A 22,091-nucleotide genomic window follows, 5' to 3' on the forward strand; every position below is an offset into this window, starting at 1 on the left:
TCCAAGCTTCGACCTGCAGGTGGCGCCAGAGGGAAGTGACACGATTCTAAAAGTCCCCTCATGGGAATATGAGTTTATGGAAATTCTATGGCTTTCTATCACACAGTTGTTTGGAGCCTTTAAGTCTGAAAGAAAAGGTTGGATTAAAGCTTGTTATGTCAACACGGTTTGTTACGAAAGTTCTGTGTTGAAATGCGTCCTGGGCCTAGCACGACATATTTATTGTTATTGCAGGGAATCCAGTTATTACTTTTCACTAAGTGTGAGGATCTGCCATAAATCTCTTTATTCACATACCGCTTACCCTCCCGTTCTCCATATTGAGCCGTCTCCTTGACAACACTAATTCCCACATGACCTTTTAGCCTTCATTTATTACTCACATGCTTCCATTGATCCTAACCAGATGATGCGGCACACCTTTGCATGCTAACTTAAAATCAGAGAGACAGTGTTGGAGCCATTTCTCATTATTATTTTTTTGCACTATAATTAATTGCAATGTGTCAAAGGGGTTTAGTGGTTTTCCTCTTTTATGGTTTAATACAACAATACAATTCCGGAGAGCAGGGTTTTGCTACGAGAACGCAAACATGTTTTTTACCCCCATCAAGGCCAAATCAAATCCAATCATAAAGAAAAGAAAGACAGACGTTTCTGAAGGGTGTTAGGCTGTCTGCCAGGTTTTCAAATGTAACAACCAGTTGAAGGGTTGTTAAAGTAGTAATTTAAAAAAAACAAGATAGACAACTGCTCTTGTTATTTATTTTCACAGTGTAATTAAAAACATCTAAGCTCTTTATTTTCAGTCTTTATTGTTAGGTACAACCAAGTGCATATGGTTCAAAAACCATACTTTTGCACATAATGTATTTTACATTTTTAAAAAGTAAACATGGGAACATGTGACTAGTCTAACCAGATAAGCACAAATTTATGTACAATATGTGCCACAGTCACAGTGCAAAGACTTCGGTCGGTGGGGATGAGGACGGATGCAGGGACTCTTTAGAAAACCTTCAGCTGCATAGAGCTTTCAGTCCCCTTTGATTTTATAGAGACGACCTTGTAGCGAGCCTGTGTGTTAAAAAGCCACCCCGTGTGGAAAAAGTAGCTCCTTTGTCTCCGTCCATCAGCTTTTACAGGAGCTGCCATGCAGACTGTTGCATTCCACACCTGCCACCCCGGAGCTGCTCACTGTTTGTCTCTGTTATGTCCCCCACACATCCCCCCCTGCATGTTTACTCAGGGCCACAAAATGCCCCCCTAACCCCTCCCCACCCCACCCCAACCCAACCTGACCTGACTAAATGTCCTGATAGATTCTCCTCCTCCTTTTCACACCCCCTGCATGGTTTTAAACTGCTGAAGCAAATGCATGCGGTTGCTTCTGCTTAGGTGAAATGTTTGATATGATGTGCTATTTTTTACAGCTACATTTGAACATTTTAGCACAATGCTGTTATGAAGCCCAGACACACACACATACTTGTTCAACCCTTTTCTTACCCTGATTTATATGCATCCTCACATTCCTCCACACACACACACAGACACACACCCAACACCCACTCAAAAGAGGAATAGCTTCAGGATATAAATCTGATTAACGTCCGCCCACTATGTTTACATTGTGCCTTCACTCGAGGCAGCCGATACAAAGCATTAGCATCATGAATCTCATGAGACTTTAGGAGAAGCCCCATACATCTCCCCCTGTTAACGTCACAACCAGCATTTTTTTCCTCCAACCATTGGAAACACAAGCATACCACTATAGCAAACACGGCACACAGGACATTTACACCCATCATGAGTTTGGCATTAAATCAATAGTCACTTAAGGCACACATTTCATTAGTAAGAAGATGAGCAGACTTTGCTACACTGAGACGAGATGATCCTCTGAGCCCCATGGTCAATACTAACCCCTGACCCTCTCCTCCATCCTGTCCTCTGCCTCCTTCCTCTCTCTTTCCAGGGTTTTCCGTTGACTCGGCCATGGGGATAATGAGCCTCAGGGAGCTGACCTTCGTAGCGGGTGCACCTCGGGCCAATCACACAGGAGCAGTGGTGCTGCTGAAGAAGGATAACGTGTACCGGCTGGTGCCACAGCACATCTTCTGGGGGGAGGAGCTGGCTTCTTCATTTGGGTACTCGGTGGCTACAGCAGACCTGAACAGAGACGGGTGAGGAAATACTGGGGATACACAGGAGTGACCATTGTTGGGAATCGATAATCAACAAATGCTTTTTTTCTTTAAATATATTATTAATTCCTGAGGGGAGATTCTGGTTTACACTCTGTTATTGAGAGACATGCTTCTCACACACATAGGCCCGAACACACACATACACAAACAGGACCTGCGGACATACATTAGTGGAGAGATGTCACACTACTACACACTGTGCACAGGGAGTGAAGTTGAGAGTTCGGTGCCTTGCCAAAGGGCGCCTCGGCAGTGCCCTGGCACCTCTCCAGCTACCAGATACAACTGCCACCCCCTGTTTAAGCTGTAGAGGAAATACCAGAGTGAAAATATTTGATCACATTTTAAAGTTTGACATTCAACATTTTACTGACGGAAAAAGAGTTTTCAGCAAAATGTGCTCTACATTTCAGAACATACAGCAGGTCCCGTCAGTGTACTCATAGTTCTGTTCTGGAGAACTATTATGGATAAAAATTAATGTACAATATATAATATAGTATGTAATTGCAGCCAGTGGATGTGGAGCTACTTAAACTGCTTAAACTACTGCTAGTTTTGTCCTGACAATTTAATTTAATCAGCCGTGAAATAAAGGCAGCAGTAGAGCTTTTACCTCTGAACTAAAAAGTAGCATAAAAAGCAGATGGAAATACCTAAGATGTACAACTGCCCCAAAAATGACATGAAGTACAAAACTGTACATGACTAGATTTAAAGAGTCGTTTTCTGCTTCTGATATAACAATGTAATAACAAAGGGGGTTAAGATAAAGAGAAAGTATGGATAATAAGTTCTGAAAACTTTATTTCTGAAATTGTGGTATTAGATTTGAATTCTATGTCTCTGTGTCTCTAGCTGGACCGATCTGATTGTTGGAGCTCCTAACTTCTTCGACCGTAAGGCAGAGATTGGTGGAGCTGTATACGTGTACCTGAACCCCTCCGGTCACTGGGACGACCAGGCTCGGCCCATCCGTCTCAACGGGACTTACGACTCCATGTTTGGAATGACGGTCAGCAACATCGGAGATCTGGACCAGGACGGATACGGAGGTGAGAGTGATGGTTTGTCACATGGTTCACCGCTGCCTGGTTGAGCTTTCGTATCTCACTTACATAGCCCCATAACGGAAAAGGACTGAAGCACTTAAATTTCTGCCCCTTTTGTTTTGTTTTGTTCCTTATTTGAAATGTGAATTATTATTTTGATTCTACTTTTTCCATCATGTGTTCAGACATTGCTGTGGGGGCTCCATTCGATGGAGATGGCAAAGTTTTCATCTACAGAGGCTCGGATGCGGGAATAGAAACAAAACCTGCTCAGGTGAGTCGCAACTTTCCGCTTTTCACTTAGAAAACTGGAAAAAGGAAGAGACAACGAAGAATAATAAAACCGAAGGAAGAAAGAAAAAAATACATTGTCTGATTATGCGTTTTTTTGTCCCATCAGGTGTTGGATGGCCGTGACTTTGACGTGAGACGTTTTGGATACTCCATCTCAGGTGGTTTGGATATTGACAGTAATCAATACCCAGATCTTGCAGTGGGCTCTCTCAACAATTCAGTGGTTCTCTTCAGGTGAGAACATTTTTATTTGAAAAGTGCAAAGGTCTAACATTAAGCTCTGTAGCTTTAAATAGTGTATAGCTGTTGGAAATTCCAATAGGCAGACATGGAAGTATGGACATGAAATATACATTGTGTTTTTAATAATAATCCTGCATGTTTACTATTTATTCTTTAACTGATCTTTTTTCCCACGGACACGTTTTGTGTCCTTCAGGTCCCGTCCAGTCATCCATGTGATTAGAGATATATCTATTGACCCTTATTTCATTGATCTGGAACAGCACAACTGCAATGACAGAGAAGGAGTCTGGTGAGAACTTGATATAACAGAATCTGCAAATGTGGTTTTTTTTCTGCACGAGTTACTGTGACAAAAAAAACTCTTAACACAGCTAATTTCTTTCACTCTCCACCGCCTGCCTTTTTTAGCGTGGAGGTCAAGGCCTGCTTCACCTTCACAGCCCACCCAGAACACTACTCTCCACACATGAGTGAGTCCCAACCTGCTCTCATCTGGGTCTTCAGGAGTCATTTCTATTTACAGTGAAGAGTAACCGTATCTGTGTAGTAACATTAGACCTTATTTTGATTAAATCGCAGCTGTGTAATACTGTATTCCCTCAGATGGACGTTTCATATATGTTGGGCCCCTGGTGGGCTCTTTAAGCGCTCTCTGTGTGTGTCCTGACATTTCAATGCCGCCGCCTCTTTCCATGCATCGCTCCTGTCTTTCTCCTTTCAAGCTCTGCTGGTGCACTTTGAAGCCGACGCGGAGCGCAGGAAGTTGGGACTCCCCCACCGTGTTAACTTCCTGGGTCGCAGTTCTCTGGAGCCAGAGTACACACAGACAGAGGAGGTGGAGATGCATCGGCAGCGTCATCCTGTGTGCACCACTGCTCTCTTCCAACTTCATGTCAGTAACAAAGATTTGTTCTTGAGAAACATTAACTTTAGGTATTTATTGGTGGTGTTAAAACAATGTGTTTTTATTGCTTTCGGAGGTTTTTTTTTTTCAACAGTAACCTGTAATTTTATTCATTTTACTCTTGAAGCACACAATTGATGAATCTAATAATCTAATATAAGGTGGAGCAAATGCTTTTTGACGGTTTGCAACTTGTTGTGAGATTTGGGACCATTCACCAGTTTACTTTTCTATCAATATTTTAAGGTCCACACACCAGAAGCCGCTCCAATGAAATTTAATTTAATGAAAAATTACCACCTGTAACGTGTCAAGCCCTCGCCCCTTCATCAGACATATTCACTATTTGGAGCAGCTTCTGTTGTTGACTATTTTTCTACCTTTGCATGTTTTTTGTTCAGCACCCAGTACTTAAGTTTTCGGAATGTGTGTGCTGTCGATATTTTTGTATAAATATTTTAAATAATGCAAATCCCAAAGCTGAAAAAAAAAAAAAAAAACGTATTTTTTGCACCAAAATCTAACTCCTTGGCTAAATATTTTGTATAATAACCACTTTAATAATCTCTAACCTTGCAGGAGAACATACGTGACAAACTGCGTCCCATCTCATTGGCTATAACTCACACCATCAAGCCTGTACCTCCACGCAGACACTCGGGGACCAAGAGGCTGGAGAAGCTGGCGCCTGTGTTAAACGTTTCCCCCTCCAACACGCTGCACTCTGAGGTCTGAAACAAAAAGGAAGAACAAGTAGTTTATGGTTGGGATTCATTTTATGGACCGCACATGACCGAAGATTGGTGGTTTAACAAGGCAGGCTTTATGAGACGCTTCAAATCAGTTGTTGTCAATCGCAGTTATCCAGGCTCGTTCAAGGAAAGAAACTTAGCACAATGACAATACACAAAGAGATTCTTTGGTTCTGTTACTTTTGTTGGTTGCATATCATAAGCCTCAGTTAAATACACACTCTTCACACTTATGAGGAACTTTTACCTGAGATGTTTTTGAGTCAGCATCTTTTCCTGGAGCCTTTGCTGATTCATCTTCTTATCTTCTCACGTAAACATCCACAGGCTGTATTACTGTATTTTTCCCTTAAAATCTGCTGCTTAATAGACATTTCATTCATTTTGAAAATTGGAAAAACAGTTTCTCTGAAGCCTAAGTGACAACTTTCGGTGATTGATTTTTTTATTCCCCCTAGTTCCAAAAATAACTTTTAGCCAAAACAGACAAAGAAAACTACAAAACATCTACATTTATGAAGCCATGCACAGTGATTTGTTTTTGTACCTTGGCTTCAAAATGACTCTTTTTGCTATTAAATTTCAGTTTATTGATTGATTGGCTGATTATTTAATTCCTAAATTCAGTCACCGCTTAATGTAAAATTATCCAGCATGAATCCTGGTAACGTGCATATAAAACCTGGAAATAGATATAGCATGCACCTTTACCGATCAGAACACGTCTTTTTCGTCTGTAATGTTGCTTTTTGTGTCATTCTTTTAATGTTTCATTCCTTTCATTTGCTTCGTCTTTATGTAACTCTGTAAGGTGTCATTAAGTATTTTTATAAGCGCTCAATAAATAAAATGTATTCTTAAAAAAAAAAGATTAATAGATTGAAGTAAAGACTTCCTGTCCGTCTCGTTTTCCCTCTGAAGGTGAACTTCCTGCGTGAAGGATGCGGCGTCGACAAGATCTGCCAGAGCAACCTGAGGCTGAGCTACCAGTTTGGAACAAGACCCATAACCTCTGACCTCTTCACCCCTCTGCCAAAGTTAGTATCTGCAGATCCCAGTTTGTGTGAGCTGCTCGCCTTTATGATCTAAACTGTTGCCTGGCAATCTACACCCCGACACAATTATGCTAATGCAGTGGTAACTTTATGAACGTTTACCACAAGACTAGGAAGCCTGTTTTTGTTCTGAATATCACTTTCTTAACACACTCTTGATTCTGACTTTGATGTGCCTTTCTTTGAATCAGGTGATACATAACTTCTCTCTTAAAGGATTTATACTTTGATACTGATGGCTTCATTAATGGTTGGGTCTCCCTGATGAACAAAGGAGTAAATGTCTGAAGTATTTTAAATCAAAGCACGAGGGATTTTACAACTGAATATAAAGAGCTAATGTTCAAAGCAACTGTTGTTGAAGAATTCAGATCTGTTAAGTAATAGTAGTTAAACTATAGTGTAGAAATAGTCTTTAATCATTGAGGCATTCATGTAAACATTACTTACATGTTGCAGCTGATAAAGGGAAGCTAATTTAAATTATTTTATTAGTCTGGGTAGCTTGTTAGATTCCTGATAATACAGAACTAATTTAGTTAAACCCTTTATTAATACATCATAATGATAAATATAAATGTATCATTATTATGTTGAATATAATTATCTTAATATGCAAATCAACCAGTCACTGTGTTGATAGTGTGTGGGAAAAACAATTGAATTGAATTAGTCCTTATTAGTCCATATTTCCTCTAAGCTGATATATATCTAAAAGTCATTACTTGATTGAGACTACTTGAAGTTTAATATAAATAAACCTTTTTCTTGAGAATGATTCTATTTAATCTGACCTTCTTTTGTCTTCCCCTTCACATAGAGACGAGGATGATGTGCAGGTGTTCTCCCTGTCAGACCAGCGCCTGGTCGTGCTGGAGATCACCGTCACCAACATGCCTTCTGACCCCCTGCACCCCGAGGAGGACGGAGATGACGCCCACGCCGCTCAGCTTCTCATCACCCTTCCTGACACTTTGTCGTATTCCGGCTCCAGGATCCCACCACAGGTATGGAACTCTGACCGGAAAAATCTCTTTTGTAACAAGTCATGGATAAGTGGATTATTGTGGCAGACACACTGTTGTTTGGATATCTCCTACTCACTGATAATATTTATTTTGATTTGGATCGACTTCTAGATGAGATGTCAAGCGAACCAGAATGGCTCGCAAGTTGAGTGTGACCTTGGAAACCCTGTGAAACGAGATACTAAAGTAAGTAATATGAACAATGTTGTAGGCCTAACGTAAGAGATGCAAATCCTTACTCTTAAATTGTGGATTTGGTTTAAGTTAAAAATAATTGGTGTTACAATTTAATTTACCTCAAAGTGAAACAAACTTTGCTTTAATATCAATGTACGTGCTGCCTTTTTTAGCTGAAGTTCACCATCAACTTGAGCACATCCAACATCACAATTGAGACCACTGAGCTGACAGCAGATCTCTTGTTGACAACGTGAGTCTATCACACCCTACACATTATGTTAGACTACCTGTGTTACTTCATGAACATTAAGTTGTTGAAACCACAACGACATAGTCCTCTCAGTGTTTTCTCACTGTTCTGTCCTCAGTATCAGCGAGCAGCCTGACCTGGAAGCAGTCACAGCTTTTGCTAAAGTTGTGATAGAGCTCCCTCTGTCTGTTAGCGGGTGAGTTACACCTTCACTGTTTCTCCATCTATGTTTATGACTGCATGTGGGCTCAAAACAGCCTGCTTAACTTACTTAGTAACATAACATTAACATACACATTTACCTCTGCTTCTCACACAGATTTAAACTCATTGACATCCTGTTATTCCATGTCGTGTGACTTAAAGCACATGGATTCAGGGGGGTTAGGGTTGCGGTCTGTTGCGCTTTATATACAACGTTTACACTGAGATATTCAGGATATTGTTACATTTTTTGACACAATTTATAGAAAGATGTGTGGTTGGCGCCTATAAGGGCTGCTGTGTGTTAAGGCGGGTCAAACTTCTTGCTCTCTAACACTATTAGCGATTAGGGTTTGTTTTATTTAATTTGTACGCCATTGTAAACCATTGCCACACACCACAGCATTTATAGCCCAAGCTGATTTACAATGCCTGTCTCTAGTCTAGATGGAACTTCAAAGTACATAAAACTCAACAACAGGATGCAGGATACAAACTATCATACAATAAGATAAAGTAAAACAGGACCACAAGACTGAGTCCTCTTTAAGTACTGTTTCAGTTTGAGTTCACAGAACATTTTGTTGACAAAAAAAGCTAAATATAGTTAATGATGTCTCTGGAGATCTCATGGGTTAAAGCAGCTCAGCTACCGGTTCTTCTATAAAAATACAAATGAAACTGCTGTCGTCATAGACTGTCGTGTGTACCCAGCTGTCTGAGCGTCTAATGTTGCTGTTTTACTGCAGGCTGGCTCATCCTCACCAGCTGTTCTTCAGCGGGACAGTGAGGGGAGAGAGCGCCATGAAGAGCCTCGACGATGTCGGCAGTCCCGTGGACTTTGAGTTTGTGGTGAGAAACCAGCCTGTCTCTCACTCAGCAAACTATTTCCACTATCAGTATGATGTATCTGCATTTCACAAGTATCAAGCAAGAAAGAAATCAGCCAATCACACTTTGTTTTCATGTTGTTTTTTTTATACGCAGGTTGCTAATCCAGGACAAGCTCTGCAGACGCTCGGCTCGGCTTTTTTAAACATCATGTGGCCTTACGAGCTGGCCAATGAGAAATGGCTCCTGTATCCTGCTAGCTTAAAGTTTGAGGGTCACCCAGACACACAGTGCACCCAGACACGGGCGCTGAATCCTTTGGAGTTGGAGTGGAGCTCCTCAGTTGCAGCTCCTTCACAGCCTGTCAATGAGGGGGTAAGCAGTGATGAGCTTTCGTATAACTTTGAGTGGACATCTTATATCAAAACTACCTGAGACAACTTGTTTGGATCTGAAGTAAACTTCGGGTAGTCTGTATGTACTGTTACAGTTTATTCAATAATTTGTTTTTTTGCTGTGGACGGTTCTCAAACTGAGTGAACTGATGTGAAAGTATCTTATTGTAGGGAACTTCCTCATACTTGCTTGTGAATCACACGTCCATCATTTGTGAATTCCTCAGTTAAGAAACTAACAATTCAATGAGGGTATTTTGATCAACTTTCAGTTTAAACTGACCTTCTACTTTAGTTGGTTTCTTTTATTGAATACATTTCTGTTATTCAAAGTGTTATGCATGCAAAACATATCATTCTGAGATGACAAAAGAACTGGTATTGTTTTCATGAACTCTATAGCATTCTCCATCCAGTTAAAACAAATGTAGAAAAGGAGTGATGACATTTTTAAAGGTGAACTTGTGAACTTACATGACGTGGTCATCAAGAATTGAATTGTAACATTATCATTGTTCATTTCTACACAGCAACATTATGTTAACATGACGGTTGAATTCTTTCTTTTAAGCATAGATGAGTTATTTTAAGAGACTGATCTAGCTCTGCATGTATGAATGTGTCTCCTCCACCAGGGTGGACGGAGGCGCCGCTCCCACTCAGAGGAGGAAGGTCAAGTGATGACCAAAGGCAGCGTGGGACGAACTACTCCAGCTGTGGCAGCTTCAGAGAGACGCAAGTCACTCAAACTGGTAAGAGAGAGACAAAGAGATACAATCTCAGGTTTTTTATTGACTTCTCTGCTTTTTCTTTTACATGCTTTACAGGTTAACACGTGTAAAATACAGACGCACAGAACAATTGATGCATGACTTTTAAAGCTGCTTAAGTTCTCTAAAAAAAAATCCCCAGATTGCTCAGTTTCCTTTTCGTCCCTCTAGGATTGTCTCTTGGGGTCGGCCCGCTGTGTCGTGTTTCAGTGTCCGCTCCACAGCTTCTCTGGTAAAGCCGTCGTCAGGATTCACGCCCGCCTGTGGAACAGCAGCTTCATAGAGGTAAAAAAAAAAAAAAAACATCCTGCAATCATTACATCAGCAACCAGTGATCATTACACTCCACCTCAGCCTCAGTCCAGCTGTTACAGCTGCTGCTGGAATCACACGGATCTAATACAAGTCAATGAATGAAAACTGCAGCAAGTACAGTAACAGAGTGATTAATGAGGCCTGTCTGAAGGCTTTGATGTTCAGACAGTCAGCAAACATGTGAATACAGCTGTCAGCTTGGACCACTGGATCGCCTGCAGCTGCCGGTTTAATATTCAGCAGGAGATCCACGAGGCGAAAAATAAGTATTGAACCCAGCATGGTGTTTACTTCCCCCATGAACATCTTTTTAAATGTTTTTGACGATCTAACGGTGGCTACGTGGTAGAGTCGGTTATATTTCAACTGGAAGGTCAGGGGTTTGATCCCCAGCTGCGGCAGCAACATGCCCTTAGGGAAGTCTATGAACCCCAAATTGCTCAATATGTCGATGAATGGGATTAGCAAACACACTTTGTAAATGGACACTTTACAAAGCAGCCTCTGACATCACATTGTGTGAATGTGAACATAAACATACATTTTATAACTTCATTTAGTTAGTTAGTTTACATTGGTCTTATTGTCATAGTTGTAACCATCTCAACTATTATACTGAATGTTATTACTGAAAATGTTGGTGACAAAAAGAAGAATGCCTAAAATGGCCCTTTAGTGTAAAAGTAGTTCATAGGATGTGACGAATTCAACCCAAAGTCTTTACTTACATTTTATTGGTTAAGATTTGAATATGATAAGTCTAAGGGTGCATTCTCTATTAGTAAAAATACAAAAATGAATTGATTAACCAAACAGTGTTGTCCTCAGAATTAAGTAAGGCGTGTGTCTGAATGAACGAAGCAGAGTAGTACTCTGAACAATTTGAATGTAACTTCTCACTACCAACTAGAAACCAAGTGTTGCTCTTTGTTTGCCTCTCTCTGTGTGTCAGGACTTTTCAGCAGTCAGTGCTCTGGAGCTGCTGGTCAGAGCCAACATCACTGTGAAGTCTGGCATCAAACACCTGGTCCTCAAGGATGCTGCTGCACAGGTACTGACAACAGATTTATCCACCACACGTGTCCTCCTCAAAAGTATTTCAGTGAAATATTGTCCAATAGAGGATTTTGACTGAAAATACTTAAGTTTCTTTAGATTTTTTTTTTTCCATAGAACTAATTTTTTCATAAATTTTTGGGCGAATATTGTAATCCGAGATACAAAATATATTGTACATTTCAGATTTGAATTTTTAAAAAGCCCCATTATTGTAAACATGTTTGAATGATCCCTTACTGATTCATGAGATACATTTATTGTATCCTCCTTTCCTCTCCAGGTCCCCGTGATGATCTACCCTGAGCCCGGTCTTACTGACCAGTACTGGATCCCCTGGTGGATCATCCTCATAGCCGTCTTGGCGGGCATCCTGCTGCTGACTCTACTGGTCTGCTTACTGTGGAAGGTAACACACACACACACACGCGCACACACACACACACACACACACACACACGCACGCACACAACTTGTACTCCTGCTGGTTGTATCAAGACTAGCAAGAATATAATTCAGACTAGAGAGTATATTACTGTAGATTAAAGTATTTACAGTCTCATTAACCGTCCTTACACCTCATTGGCCATTCAAACTGTCTCATCACTTGTCATGGTAGTCCAATTATTTCTATCTCCTTTTTTCTGCCCTGTCCTGTAATCATTTTATGCCTTCCAGCTCACTCTCATCTCTTCCTTTCCTCTGTTCTTGTGTTTGTCCTCTGTGTGTCATCTCTATTGGTCTTCCTCCTCTCATTTCAATCTGGGCTCTCTCAATCCCTAAAATCACCCTCTATTTCATTTTCCTGTTGTTTGTCTTTCTGTTTTCCCCCCTACTCCATTTCTTTCCTGTGGTGATCTGTGGCCCAGTGTGGGTTCTTCAAACGCAGTGAGCCACGCCGACACTATGAGACGGAGTTCTACCGCGCCCATTTGGGGGTCCAACCCTCGGAGGCGGAGAAGCAGGCGTCAGAACTATAATACAAAAACGTTCACTCTGGCCTGCTCTCCCCTCCTTCTCTTCCTTCAAGCGGTAAACATACTCGCCAAAAAAATTGCTTTGTTCCTCAACCCACTGTGGTTTGGCTGGTGGTGTTCATTGCAGTGTGAAATATTAGTACATTTTGGCACTCCTACTAACAAAAGCACACAGATGTTGTTGTTGAGCAGAGGAATGATGGGTATCACTAGATTCGTTAGACTGAAAGCTGTGCTTTGCAACCACTTGAGAATGGAGAACGATTGCAGATTGTATATTTTTGTAGAACCCCTTTGTTAAATTTTCTTTATTAATCCTAAGGGAAACTCTTTTGGCAGGTTGCAGGTATTATCTCTAACCCGACAGCATGTGAACTGCTGTAACATGTCGAGAAATGTAATGGTTGATGGACCCCCTGTGCACATGTCTAATTGCTTTCCTAGACTTTGACTTTTTAGGGAAGAATGTATCCTCATTGTGGCAGGCAGTTCTTATGAATATTATTTGTCACACACACAAAAAAAAACCTGCTAGAGAAATGTGCTATGTTGTATCAATGCATTCAGACCTGATCATTTAGCATGGTTTCTTTCTTTTAATCCATGCTGATCGAACACCATCCAGCCATCTCTCCGTCAGGGCCTCCAGCTGCCTGCTGTGCTGTGTGCTGTGCTGCTGTTAGCATTACAGTGTGATTTTCTACACATGTTCATTCTGGCACCAGCTATATGTGCCAGTCATGCACTCTTTAATCTATTAACACTCCTATTTCACCTGCATTTTGCGACCTAATGACTTTGTCAGGTGCCAGAATAAACTTCTATCATCAGTGGGTTGGTGTTTTTGTTCGTAATAATGTGTGCAGTTTTTCTTTGTGGCACTTTGGGAGCGTGTTGGTTTGGTCAATACAGACTGATGCTGAATTAGAAACTGAGAGCATGTGGATGTGCTTTTTTATATAGTCACCTCAACTGCACATGGTCAACAGATAATCCACTTTTTCCGTTAAGAAGTTACTTTATTACAATAAGTGAGACTTCAGAAATCTATTTTTTTGGGCATGATATTGAAAAATCAACCAGCTACTGAAACAAATGTGCATTTGTGCAATCACAGCCTTATATGTCATCAGTTAATGATTTGTTTTTTCCTTCCTTTCTGCCCCTCCATGCCTGGTGTCCTTCTTTTATCTGCACTCCTTCCTGTTTCCCTCCTCCCTGTACCCACAGTGTGGCTTCTTCCAGCGGGCCCACTACAAAGACAAATTGCCTCAGTACCACGCGGTGAAGATTCCTCGTGAGGACCGGCCACAGTTCCAGACTGAGAAGTCAGGAGTCGCTCATAAAAAGGAATGGGCCACGCACTGGAGCGACGGAACCTCTTAACTCCCTTTGAAGCACTGAATGACTGAATCAATTCAAATCACCGTGTGTGGCACCCATACTGTCTTTGCATTGGAACTAATGACGGTGCACACAGACTGAGATCTAACATCTTGTGCACACTGTACTGAGTCAGAACTGACATATTGGTGGCCTGTTACACTGAGACTGGATCTATACTCTCCCATACTGTAGCCTGCTTATGGCTGGTCTCCATAGTCTACTGTGCATCTACATCAGTGTTGTACAGTAAATACTGAAGGCCAGAAACAGAATTAGAACACGTTTAGCTGCTTCATATGTTTCACAGCTGGCAGCAGACGCACTGATGTTCTCATGGACTTCACCTGCAGAACAAAGGAGTACAAAACACATCATAACCCAAAGACATGCATGAATGCACAACATATTAGATTCATACAGACACTGGACTATGTTGGCGAAGAAGCCACTGCCCGTTACAAAGACTACTTCATGCCTTAACTACTGTAAGACTGACAACTTCAAAAGGCAATGAGAAAATCCTTCTTCCTCTTTTTCTAACATAAATGATCTTTATAGATTTCCTTTTTGTTGTTAGCGCTGGTAAACATTGGGGCCAGTATGTAAGTAAAATGTTGCAGAACACGAAACATGTTGTAGGCGCACTGGTTGCTGAAAAAGACATTAAATAAGTTCCCCTGATTTTTTGGTTTGTTTCCTTATACAAGGAAAAAAAAACTCCTAAAAGAGAGCCTTTTTGTTGTGTCTTTCCTTTTCCATTTTTTGTTAATATGTCAGTCAAGTGTGCTGTTCATCAACAGTTTATTGCCTGGGTGAACTTGAATAAGAACAAGAAAAAAGCCTGTGACAGCCATGGCTATAGCACTGTTGTTGCATGGAAATCATAATATGTCAGAAAAGCAAATCAAAATTTAAAACCACCGGCCCATTTACAATGAGAGCGTTTAACTACCATACATTGATTTTTAATTATTTTTTTTAAGAATGTCCAGGCTTAAAGGGGCATTTTATTAATTAAAACTATCAAAGTAGGTATGACTGAATTACATAATGTGTAATTTATGAGATTTCAAGCAAGACCATCTTAAACTTTTTTACTGAAATGTATAAATATTTTCACTCAGACGTGTAATAAATGGCCTTTGTTTTCAAACATTTTAGTTGGAATATACTAACCTTCTTGTCACTTGGTGATGTACTAAAGTGATCAGACAGTGCATTAATTCCAGTACTGATGTTTCTCATTGCATATAAGTGCCTTATGGTAAAAGTGGCAGATTGTGAGCTGCTGGTACAGAACAGAAGGTAACTTGCAAATGACATCAGGCATCTGTTGGACACCTGCGGACGAATGAACATCATTTAACACTTCAACAACATCAAGAGAGGGGAGAAGATTTTGAGAAGAGCAGAATATGTCAGTGAGGAACCACACAGACTTTCTTTGGATCTATTTTGGGTGGATGAAGTGGCTGTAAAGCATGAAGAGTCAGCTTGTTTTTAAGGTATTGCTGGACAATCTTGTATTAGCTGCATGAAGCTCCTGTTGCTGTTCTGATGTTCCCCCTTTTTTTTTTTTTTTTTTTTTTTTTTTTCCTTGATTCAATGTTTTTATTTATTTTATGTCTGCAGCACTGTTTTAACATGTAAATAAAATGTAACAAAATAAACCCATCAGAAATTGCAAGATGTGTAATTACAGTATTATGCAGAACATTTGACACTTAGCCTGCAGTGTTTATTGGCAGTTCACTAAGAGACCACTAGATGGAGACAAAATTCAGAGAACTATTTGTTGATATGACAAGAAATATCCATAACAGAGATTTTAGATGCATACTGTAGGTCACACTGATCTGAGCTTTAAGTCCTTGATTTGGTACCTACCGTCCAATTATAGTTCAGCAGCTATACAGCTTAACCAATGGAAGAGTATTAGAAAGACTTTACATGGGTTGCAGTTGAGTAAAAAAAAAGGTGGGATAAAATCATAGATGACCTTCTCCAGAACTGAGGATGATGGACATTAATGTATTAAATGGAAGAATAAGGAACTCTGTACCGCCTGCTTTTTAGTCAAATTGTGTAGCCCCCAGCTACATGTTTGAAGACCTATGTAGATCTTTCAAATGCATATTCAGGATATAGCTGCATTTTGGCTTTTGTATTGATCATGAGATAAAATGTATCATAGTTGTAAGGAGCATTGATTTGGCCCACACATGTTTGTGGGTGTCAGGTTGTGAGTAAAACAGGCAGCCAGGGTTAAAAAAAAAAACTCTGTATAGCCTCGTTTTTCAGAACTAAATGCTTACTCTGTTTTACCAGTATAGGTGGCACTATGAAAAAAAAAAAGGTGAATATTGGTGTATAGATGTGTTCAGATAAATGCCCAAGGCAGGGTTTGTTGAAGTACAACCAAAAATACTCTTGTTTTCTGAGTTCTGCTTTATGAAGTGACTACCAAAAGAAATAAAAATAATCTTTAGCAAAACAGCACTGACTTGAAATAAATGTTACTTTTTGAGATGGGGTGGATTAGATGTTTCTCTAATCCGAAAGCTTACGATATTGTTACAGAATTAAAAATAACTAATTCCCCTAAGAATTCTTCATAGGTCACTCTGGTTGCCATGGCAGTTTAACAGCGTCAGTGAGACTTTCAGTGTGTGTGTGTGTGTGTGTGTGTGTGTGTGTGTGTGTGTGTGTGTGTGTGTGTGTGTGTGTGTGTGTGTGTGTGTGTGTGTGTGTGTGTGTGTGTGTGGTTGCAGTTTAAGCGGATTGTCCCCCATTAGGCACTTTGATGATCTGTTGACGTCTCACCCAGTATTGATGAAATGACTAATCATTACACACACACAGAAACACACACTGAGTCAAAGACAGACAAATTGAACACACAAACAGGACTAATAAAGCCAGCGTCACCCTCACAAATCAAGCCTTAAGTTGTCTTTGTTTCAAATGAACAATTTGAAGGAAGCTGACATTTAACAAATGAAGGTTGTTTTTTTTGTTCTTTGGGAGAAGCGTCTTCCTAAATCACTTCATCAGCATGTCAAGAAAACATTTCTCTCCTCTTTTTTGTATCCAGGTTTTAAAGATAGAGTTACTATTGAACTATTTTCCTTGGGGTCAAATATGGGTATATTTAATGGGGGTAAATACTGTATCTCTCTCACACTATCTAAAGTTTTCAAATTTTGAATGTTCCCTCATCCTGAACAGTGCTTTATTCAAATATTAGGCCTTACTCATAGCGTCACCATGTGTAAAAAGGCAGTTCCTGCTTCCATATACAATGTTCAATCAGCTCCAAATGTTACATCTTTGATAACATATCAATGTTTGGTCAACACAACCTGGAGACATGACTGTGACATGCCCAGGATAAACAAAGGTGCAGGGGCCCATTCAATGCTGCCTCAACTGAACTCAACATTCTGTGACCATTTGAAATGGACTGTAAAAAATCTGTAATACATATCAGATTGTATGGTTTCTGTTTCCTCTTCTAATTCTGATTCAGTTGGCTCAAACGTACTGTAATAGGCTATACAATACTAACTGTATAATACCGTACTTCATTGTTTTGTGTAGAGACAAGCGATCAAAAGGTGAACAACGCGTCCCCCTAGTCTGCAAAAATGACAAAAGGTTACATGTTTTTTTAAACCAGGTTTTCTGATAGTTAAAGTTAATTGTGGATCAAATGTTGACTATTTCTTGTCAAACTTCCGGACAATGAATGTATCACTCATTCATTCTTGTCTGTCTGCTTTATTTGATTATTTATTTGTTTTATATATTCCTCACACTGCACCATCAGATAACTTAAGTTGTCCAAACTGATCAGCATGATTAAGTGGTTATTGAGTGTTTTCCCATATTGACTCTCTGTTCATACAGTGCGGACTACTGGACAACAGGGAATGGGGGATCTGAGTCCATTTGCAGGGATTTATCTGTTTAATAACTGTGAGAGTTGTGTTGCACTACCCTCAGGGCCACATAATAATGCACTCTGGCGCTCAGTCATCACTAATGCCCTGATCCTACTAAATGGGCCTGGTTAAGTCTTATATTAGTGCCTGGTACTTCCTCCATCCAGTCCCCTGTTTCCTTTTGTATAGTAGCATCTTTCCTCAGCTCTCCCAACGGACAGTGGCCTTGAGGTGTATATAAGTCGCTGTGAGGATGTCTCCATCACAAAAGCTAGCCAGGACCCGCAATCAAAGAGGACACCAAACCCTGAGCAGGACCAGTCATACCTCTGTTCTCCAAGAGTCTTTGAAGGAAAAAATCTGAAAATCCTCCTCTCCATTTTGAGACCATGGACGCAGCCGCGGTAGCAACTCTTCTGGCTCTGGTTCTGACTCTGGCTGGAGTCAGTCAGGCTCTTCATGTCCAAGGCGGTCTGGAGAAAAACAACATCCTGCCAGACTCAGAGGAGAGCGTGGTCGACCACTTGCTGGGGCTGGTGAGTCAACGAACCCATCAAAAACCTAAATTAAATTGCTTTTTTATATATGTGAAGCTGTGTCAAGAAAACATAAATTTTATTTTATTAAATATTGAATAAAACAAATACAGATGTGAAATCATATGAACTTTATAACATCTGTATTGACACAAAAAATATTCAACAACCTGATTTATAAACACAGATGAGAGTTGTAACTATTTACTTTTTTCATATATATAATATTTTTTTTTCTTCCCCTAAGCCTACAGTGATATCTTCAATTTATATATATCCTCTCAAAACACTAAATTAGTAAATATAAATATTAATTCTATATTTTTAAAATACAAAACTATGCAAAGTGGCAAACAAATCCCACATGAGAGGCTGTTACCAACAATTACTTAGAAATGTTCCTCGATAATTGACTAATTGTCCAACAAATAAATCAATAAGAAGTCAGTGAATATAAAAGTAGGGCTTTATCATAGCTGTGCTCTTTTATATATCTGAAGTGATTGCATGGAAATATTCCACAAATAAACCCGTTGCATGCTATCTCTACTTCAAATTGCAATTTGCCAAAAATAATTTTGGCATCTGAAAATAAACTCAAACTCTGAAACATAACCGAGGCACACATGGTTCTGTGTTCGAATAAACTGTCTGTCTCTGTGAAGGATTTAAATTCACTCTCTCTCTTCTATCACATTAGACTGTATCAATCATTCTGTGTACAGCTGCCAGAGTTTTCAGAAAAATTCTGGCTCTCCATGCTAGAAGATATGTAAATTATATTTGAGCCCTTTATCAAGAGAGACAAGATAAATCACACTACCAATTGAGATGCTGGATAGCGCTCCTCTTCATGCAACAGTGTGAAATATGCTCTGATATATTGCAGGGTCATCAGACAGTCAGAGCAGGATTCAGATCAAATGTGATGTTTTTTTTTTTCCAATTAGGGCATGGAGAGACAGACAGATATGAGTTTTATTTGTTAAAAAAAAGATATGGGTGGAGGGATATCTGGGTAAGTTTGAGGTAAATTTATTTACCTTTGTACTCTGATAGCTACAACCCAAGGTCCCTTTGCACGGCAGGACTGACTGGCTGTAGTTGCAACCCCCAGGGTTTGTGCTGCAACACAAAATTGCATGCAGTTATAGCTTTTGATGTTTCCTCTTTTTTTTTCTTTTTTTTTTACTAAACCAGAAAAACACTCTGGAATACCTCGCATTACATTTACTTATGTGTGTGTGTGTGTGTGTGTGTGTGTGTGTGTGTGTGCGCGTGCGTGCGCGTGTGTGTGTGTGTGCGTGCGTGTGTGTGCGTGTGTGTATGCGTGTGTGTGTGCTGTTGTGCTCCAGGAGAGTGAAAACACAGATAACAGCATTGATGATCGCCTGCTGACTGCCGTGCTAAGAGCTCTGCTGCTCGGATCTCAGAGGGAAACCAGGAACTCTGTCCTCCATCAGCCACAGAGGTCAGTGCTGCTACCCGGGCTGTATTTATCAAATACTGCAGGACACATCAAAATAGTAACACACAGAAGAAAAGTTTAATTTACACCGTACTATTCAAACAGCCTGTCCAGCATTTCCCTGTCAGCAAGGAATATGAACCAAATGAACCAATTCTAATACAAAAAAGTGATTAATAAAACTTGTGAAATTAGCCTCGATTTGAATGATTATGATTCTAATATGTACTGAATGAGCCATGCAGATAGGGCTGTGACCTATTTTGTTGATTATTAAGTGAACCTTTTGTTTTTAAAACATCAGAATTACCAAAAAATCCTTAATTCCTAGAGCTAGAAGTGATGTGATTTAATGTCTTAAATCAGTAAAAAGAAGTAACATTTGGACACTGGAACATTTTTATTTTATTTTGTTTGTTGACTTGAAATTTTACTTAATGACTTGAACCACCTATCAATCATTTGCCATTATAAATACCTTATTTGAATGTTAAGATATCTTAAAATACTAAATGAATCATTGTTTAACATTATGTACTTGATATTTCTGGTTAAATTGGATTAGAGGCCAGCTGCCTCCGCTTGCAGCAAAGATCAGATCCTGTTCAGAGCTTAAGTTGTAGTCTCAGCCTTAAAGGTTTGAATAATGCAATAAAAATGTTGTCTGTTTCACCTTTAACCCAAGTCCTATTTAACATGCCTTCCTCCTCTGATTTTAGATTTGACAAATACAAGACCAAAAAAAAAGACATGACTGTCTTGTAGTGAATGATTTTTCTCATCATCGTGTTCATGCCTTAACATAAACACTGTTTATGGGGTTGTTTCTGCTAAATAATAGATGCAAACGTGTAAAAAGACATTTTCATTTAAACAGTATTCCACTTGGATTTATTTCCACGTTACAGGTTTGGCCGAGGCTCCAGAGGGCAGGTAGCGTCAGAGGATCAGGTTCAGTCCCGTGACTGGGAAGCTGCCCCAGGTCAGATCTGGAGCATGGCTGTACCCCAGAGATTCGGCAAGAAGTGATCTATTGGGAAGACATCTACACATCGACGTAAGGGCATACGGCCAAGCAGCAGGCAACTGTGGCAGGAAAATAATTTGAATGAATAAATTTGAATTTTAGAAGCATGTTTCAACATGGTTTTATTCCATTAAGCCTTACTTGACACCAACAAGTTGTTTTCAGATGAGAGGAGTTAGAGTTTTTTTCTGATACCAAACACTGTAAAGCATGTCAACGAGTGCCTATTGAGGTTTTCAGAGCCTGGACTGTAATGTTAATTAGAACTAGAAGTGTTTGTGTAAATTGTTTGCTATATTTTCTGTTTTTCATCTGTTCCCTTGTCAAATAAATGACACATCAAATGAGTTCTTATCATGCTAACTCATTTCGGTGTTTAGTTTGAAACATTTAGTTTAAATTAGTTATGTGATGCAAAAAAAAAACAAAAAAAACAGCTGCCATAATTGACAGAAAAGATGAGGACTGGTGAGAGGAAACATAATAAACACTAACATAAGAATCAATTTACTTTCCTTAACCATGAGTGTCTGCTTCAGACTGCCATAAGAATCTGTTCTGCTGTGGACTGTACACACCTGGGGCACCTTTACAGTTTTATCACTGTAAGTAAGTGATGTGCTTTGGTTAGTGAAAGGAGAAGGGCGAGTTTCTACTGCAGATACTCTGCAGAAACTCTGCCTCCAAATGATGTCACTAGCATGTCAGTGCCTGTTGTGGGGTTATTTTGGCCTCACTTTTGTACAACAGGAGGAGATGGAGACATGTCATCCATATCCAGTCTGTGGTATTGTCCAATGCCTTTGCTATTAGGCCATTAAACATACAATTGCATGCAGACATATCTGAAAGCTTTTTAACTAGGAGATGTCAGTGGGTGAAAAAAACAAAAGCGACATGATACTGGTGTTATACATGTCATTATCATCAGCCATTGAATCAATCAGTCAGTCATCACTATACAACAGCTGATCAGTATTTGTATGGATAACATATCCTTTACAAGTGATTAGCAATTAGTTCATGGCACTGTGCTTAATTTATTAGAATAAGAATAAAACATAAAAACACGAAACCTCTAATTCCTGGAAATGTCTACCGTGTGGATATCTGCTGGACCACATATGCAGAAAGCACATAATTACTCTGGTCGTTTTTCCAATACATTAAATCTTAACTGGCTCACTCACATATCAGATGAATGTACA

General features: G+C 39.8%; 2 protein-coding genes across 4 annotated transcripts in view; both read left to right on the forward strand.

The window, feature by feature from the left end:
• itga7 (integrin, alpha 7) overlaps window positions 1–15,595 on the forward strand; it is a 35,763-nt gene extending 20,168 nt beyond the window's left edge. For 2 of the 3 annotated variants that reach the window (XM_061043194.1, XM_061043195.1), the window contains exons 6-25: window positions 1,982–2,189; window positions 3,072–3,268; window positions 3,451–3,539; window positions 3,666–3,793; window positions 3,999–4,094; window positions 4,214–4,275; window positions 4,528–4,697; window positions 5,289–5,438; window positions 6,383–6,498; window positions 7,337–7,523; window positions 7,656–7,730; window positions 7,895–7,974; window positions 8,093–8,170; window positions 8,928–9,030; window positions 9,166–9,384; window positions 10,040–10,156; window positions 10,346–10,459; window positions 11,442–11,540; window positions 11,829–11,954; window positions 13,753–15,595. In XM_061043194.1, coding sequence (XP_060899177.1) covers window positions 1,982–2,189; window positions 3,072–3,268; window positions 3,451–3,539; window positions 3,666–3,793; window positions 3,999–4,094; window positions 4,214–4,275; window positions 4,528–4,697; window positions 5,289–5,438; window positions 6,383–6,498; window positions 7,337–7,523; window positions 7,656–7,730; window positions 7,895–7,974; window positions 8,093–8,170; window positions 8,928–9,030; window positions 9,166–9,384; window positions 10,040–10,156; window positions 10,346–10,459; window positions 11,442–11,540; window positions 11,829–11,954; window positions 13,753–13,908 — 2,570 coding nt within the window. In that variant the 3' untranslated portion in view covers window positions 13,909–15,595. Of the gene's footprint in view, window positions 1–1,981; window positions 2,190–3,071; window positions 3,269–3,450; window positions 3,540–3,665; window positions 3,794–3,998; window positions 4,095–4,213; window positions 4,276–4,527; window positions 4,698–5,288; window positions 5,439–6,382; window positions 6,499–7,336; window positions 7,524–7,655; window positions 7,731–7,894; window positions 7,975–8,092; window positions 8,171–8,927; window positions 9,031–9,165; window positions 9,385–10,039; window positions 10,157–10,345; window positions 10,460–11,441; window positions 11,541–11,828; window positions 11,955–12,414; window positions 12,578–13,752 lie in introns of all 3 variants that reach the window. The other variant, XR_009673871.1, reaches the window with a different exon arrangement.
• A 2,526-nt stretch (window positions 15,596–18,121) lies between these two features.
• npffl (neuropeptide FF-amide peptide precursor like) lies at window positions 18,122–21,241 on the forward strand. Its single transcript, XM_061041860.1, has 3 exons — window positions 18,122–18,388; window positions 19,744–19,859; window positions 20,765–21,241. Exons 1-3 carry the CDS (start codon window positions 18,242–18,244, stop codon window positions 20,883–20,885), a joined length of 384 nt encoding a protein of 127 aa, XP_060897843.1. The 5' UTR covers window positions 18,122–18,241; the 3' UTR covers window positions 20,886–21,241.
• Window positions 21,242–22,091: the final 850 nt, after the last annotated feature.

This window comes from Labrus mixtus, chromosome 7 (assembly GCF_963584025.1).
Source record: "Labrus mixtus chromosome 7, fLabMix1.1, whole genome shotgun sequence".
Taxonomy (NCBI): Eukaryota; Metazoa; Chordata; class Actinopteri; order Labriformes; family Labridae; genus Labrus; species Labrus mixtus.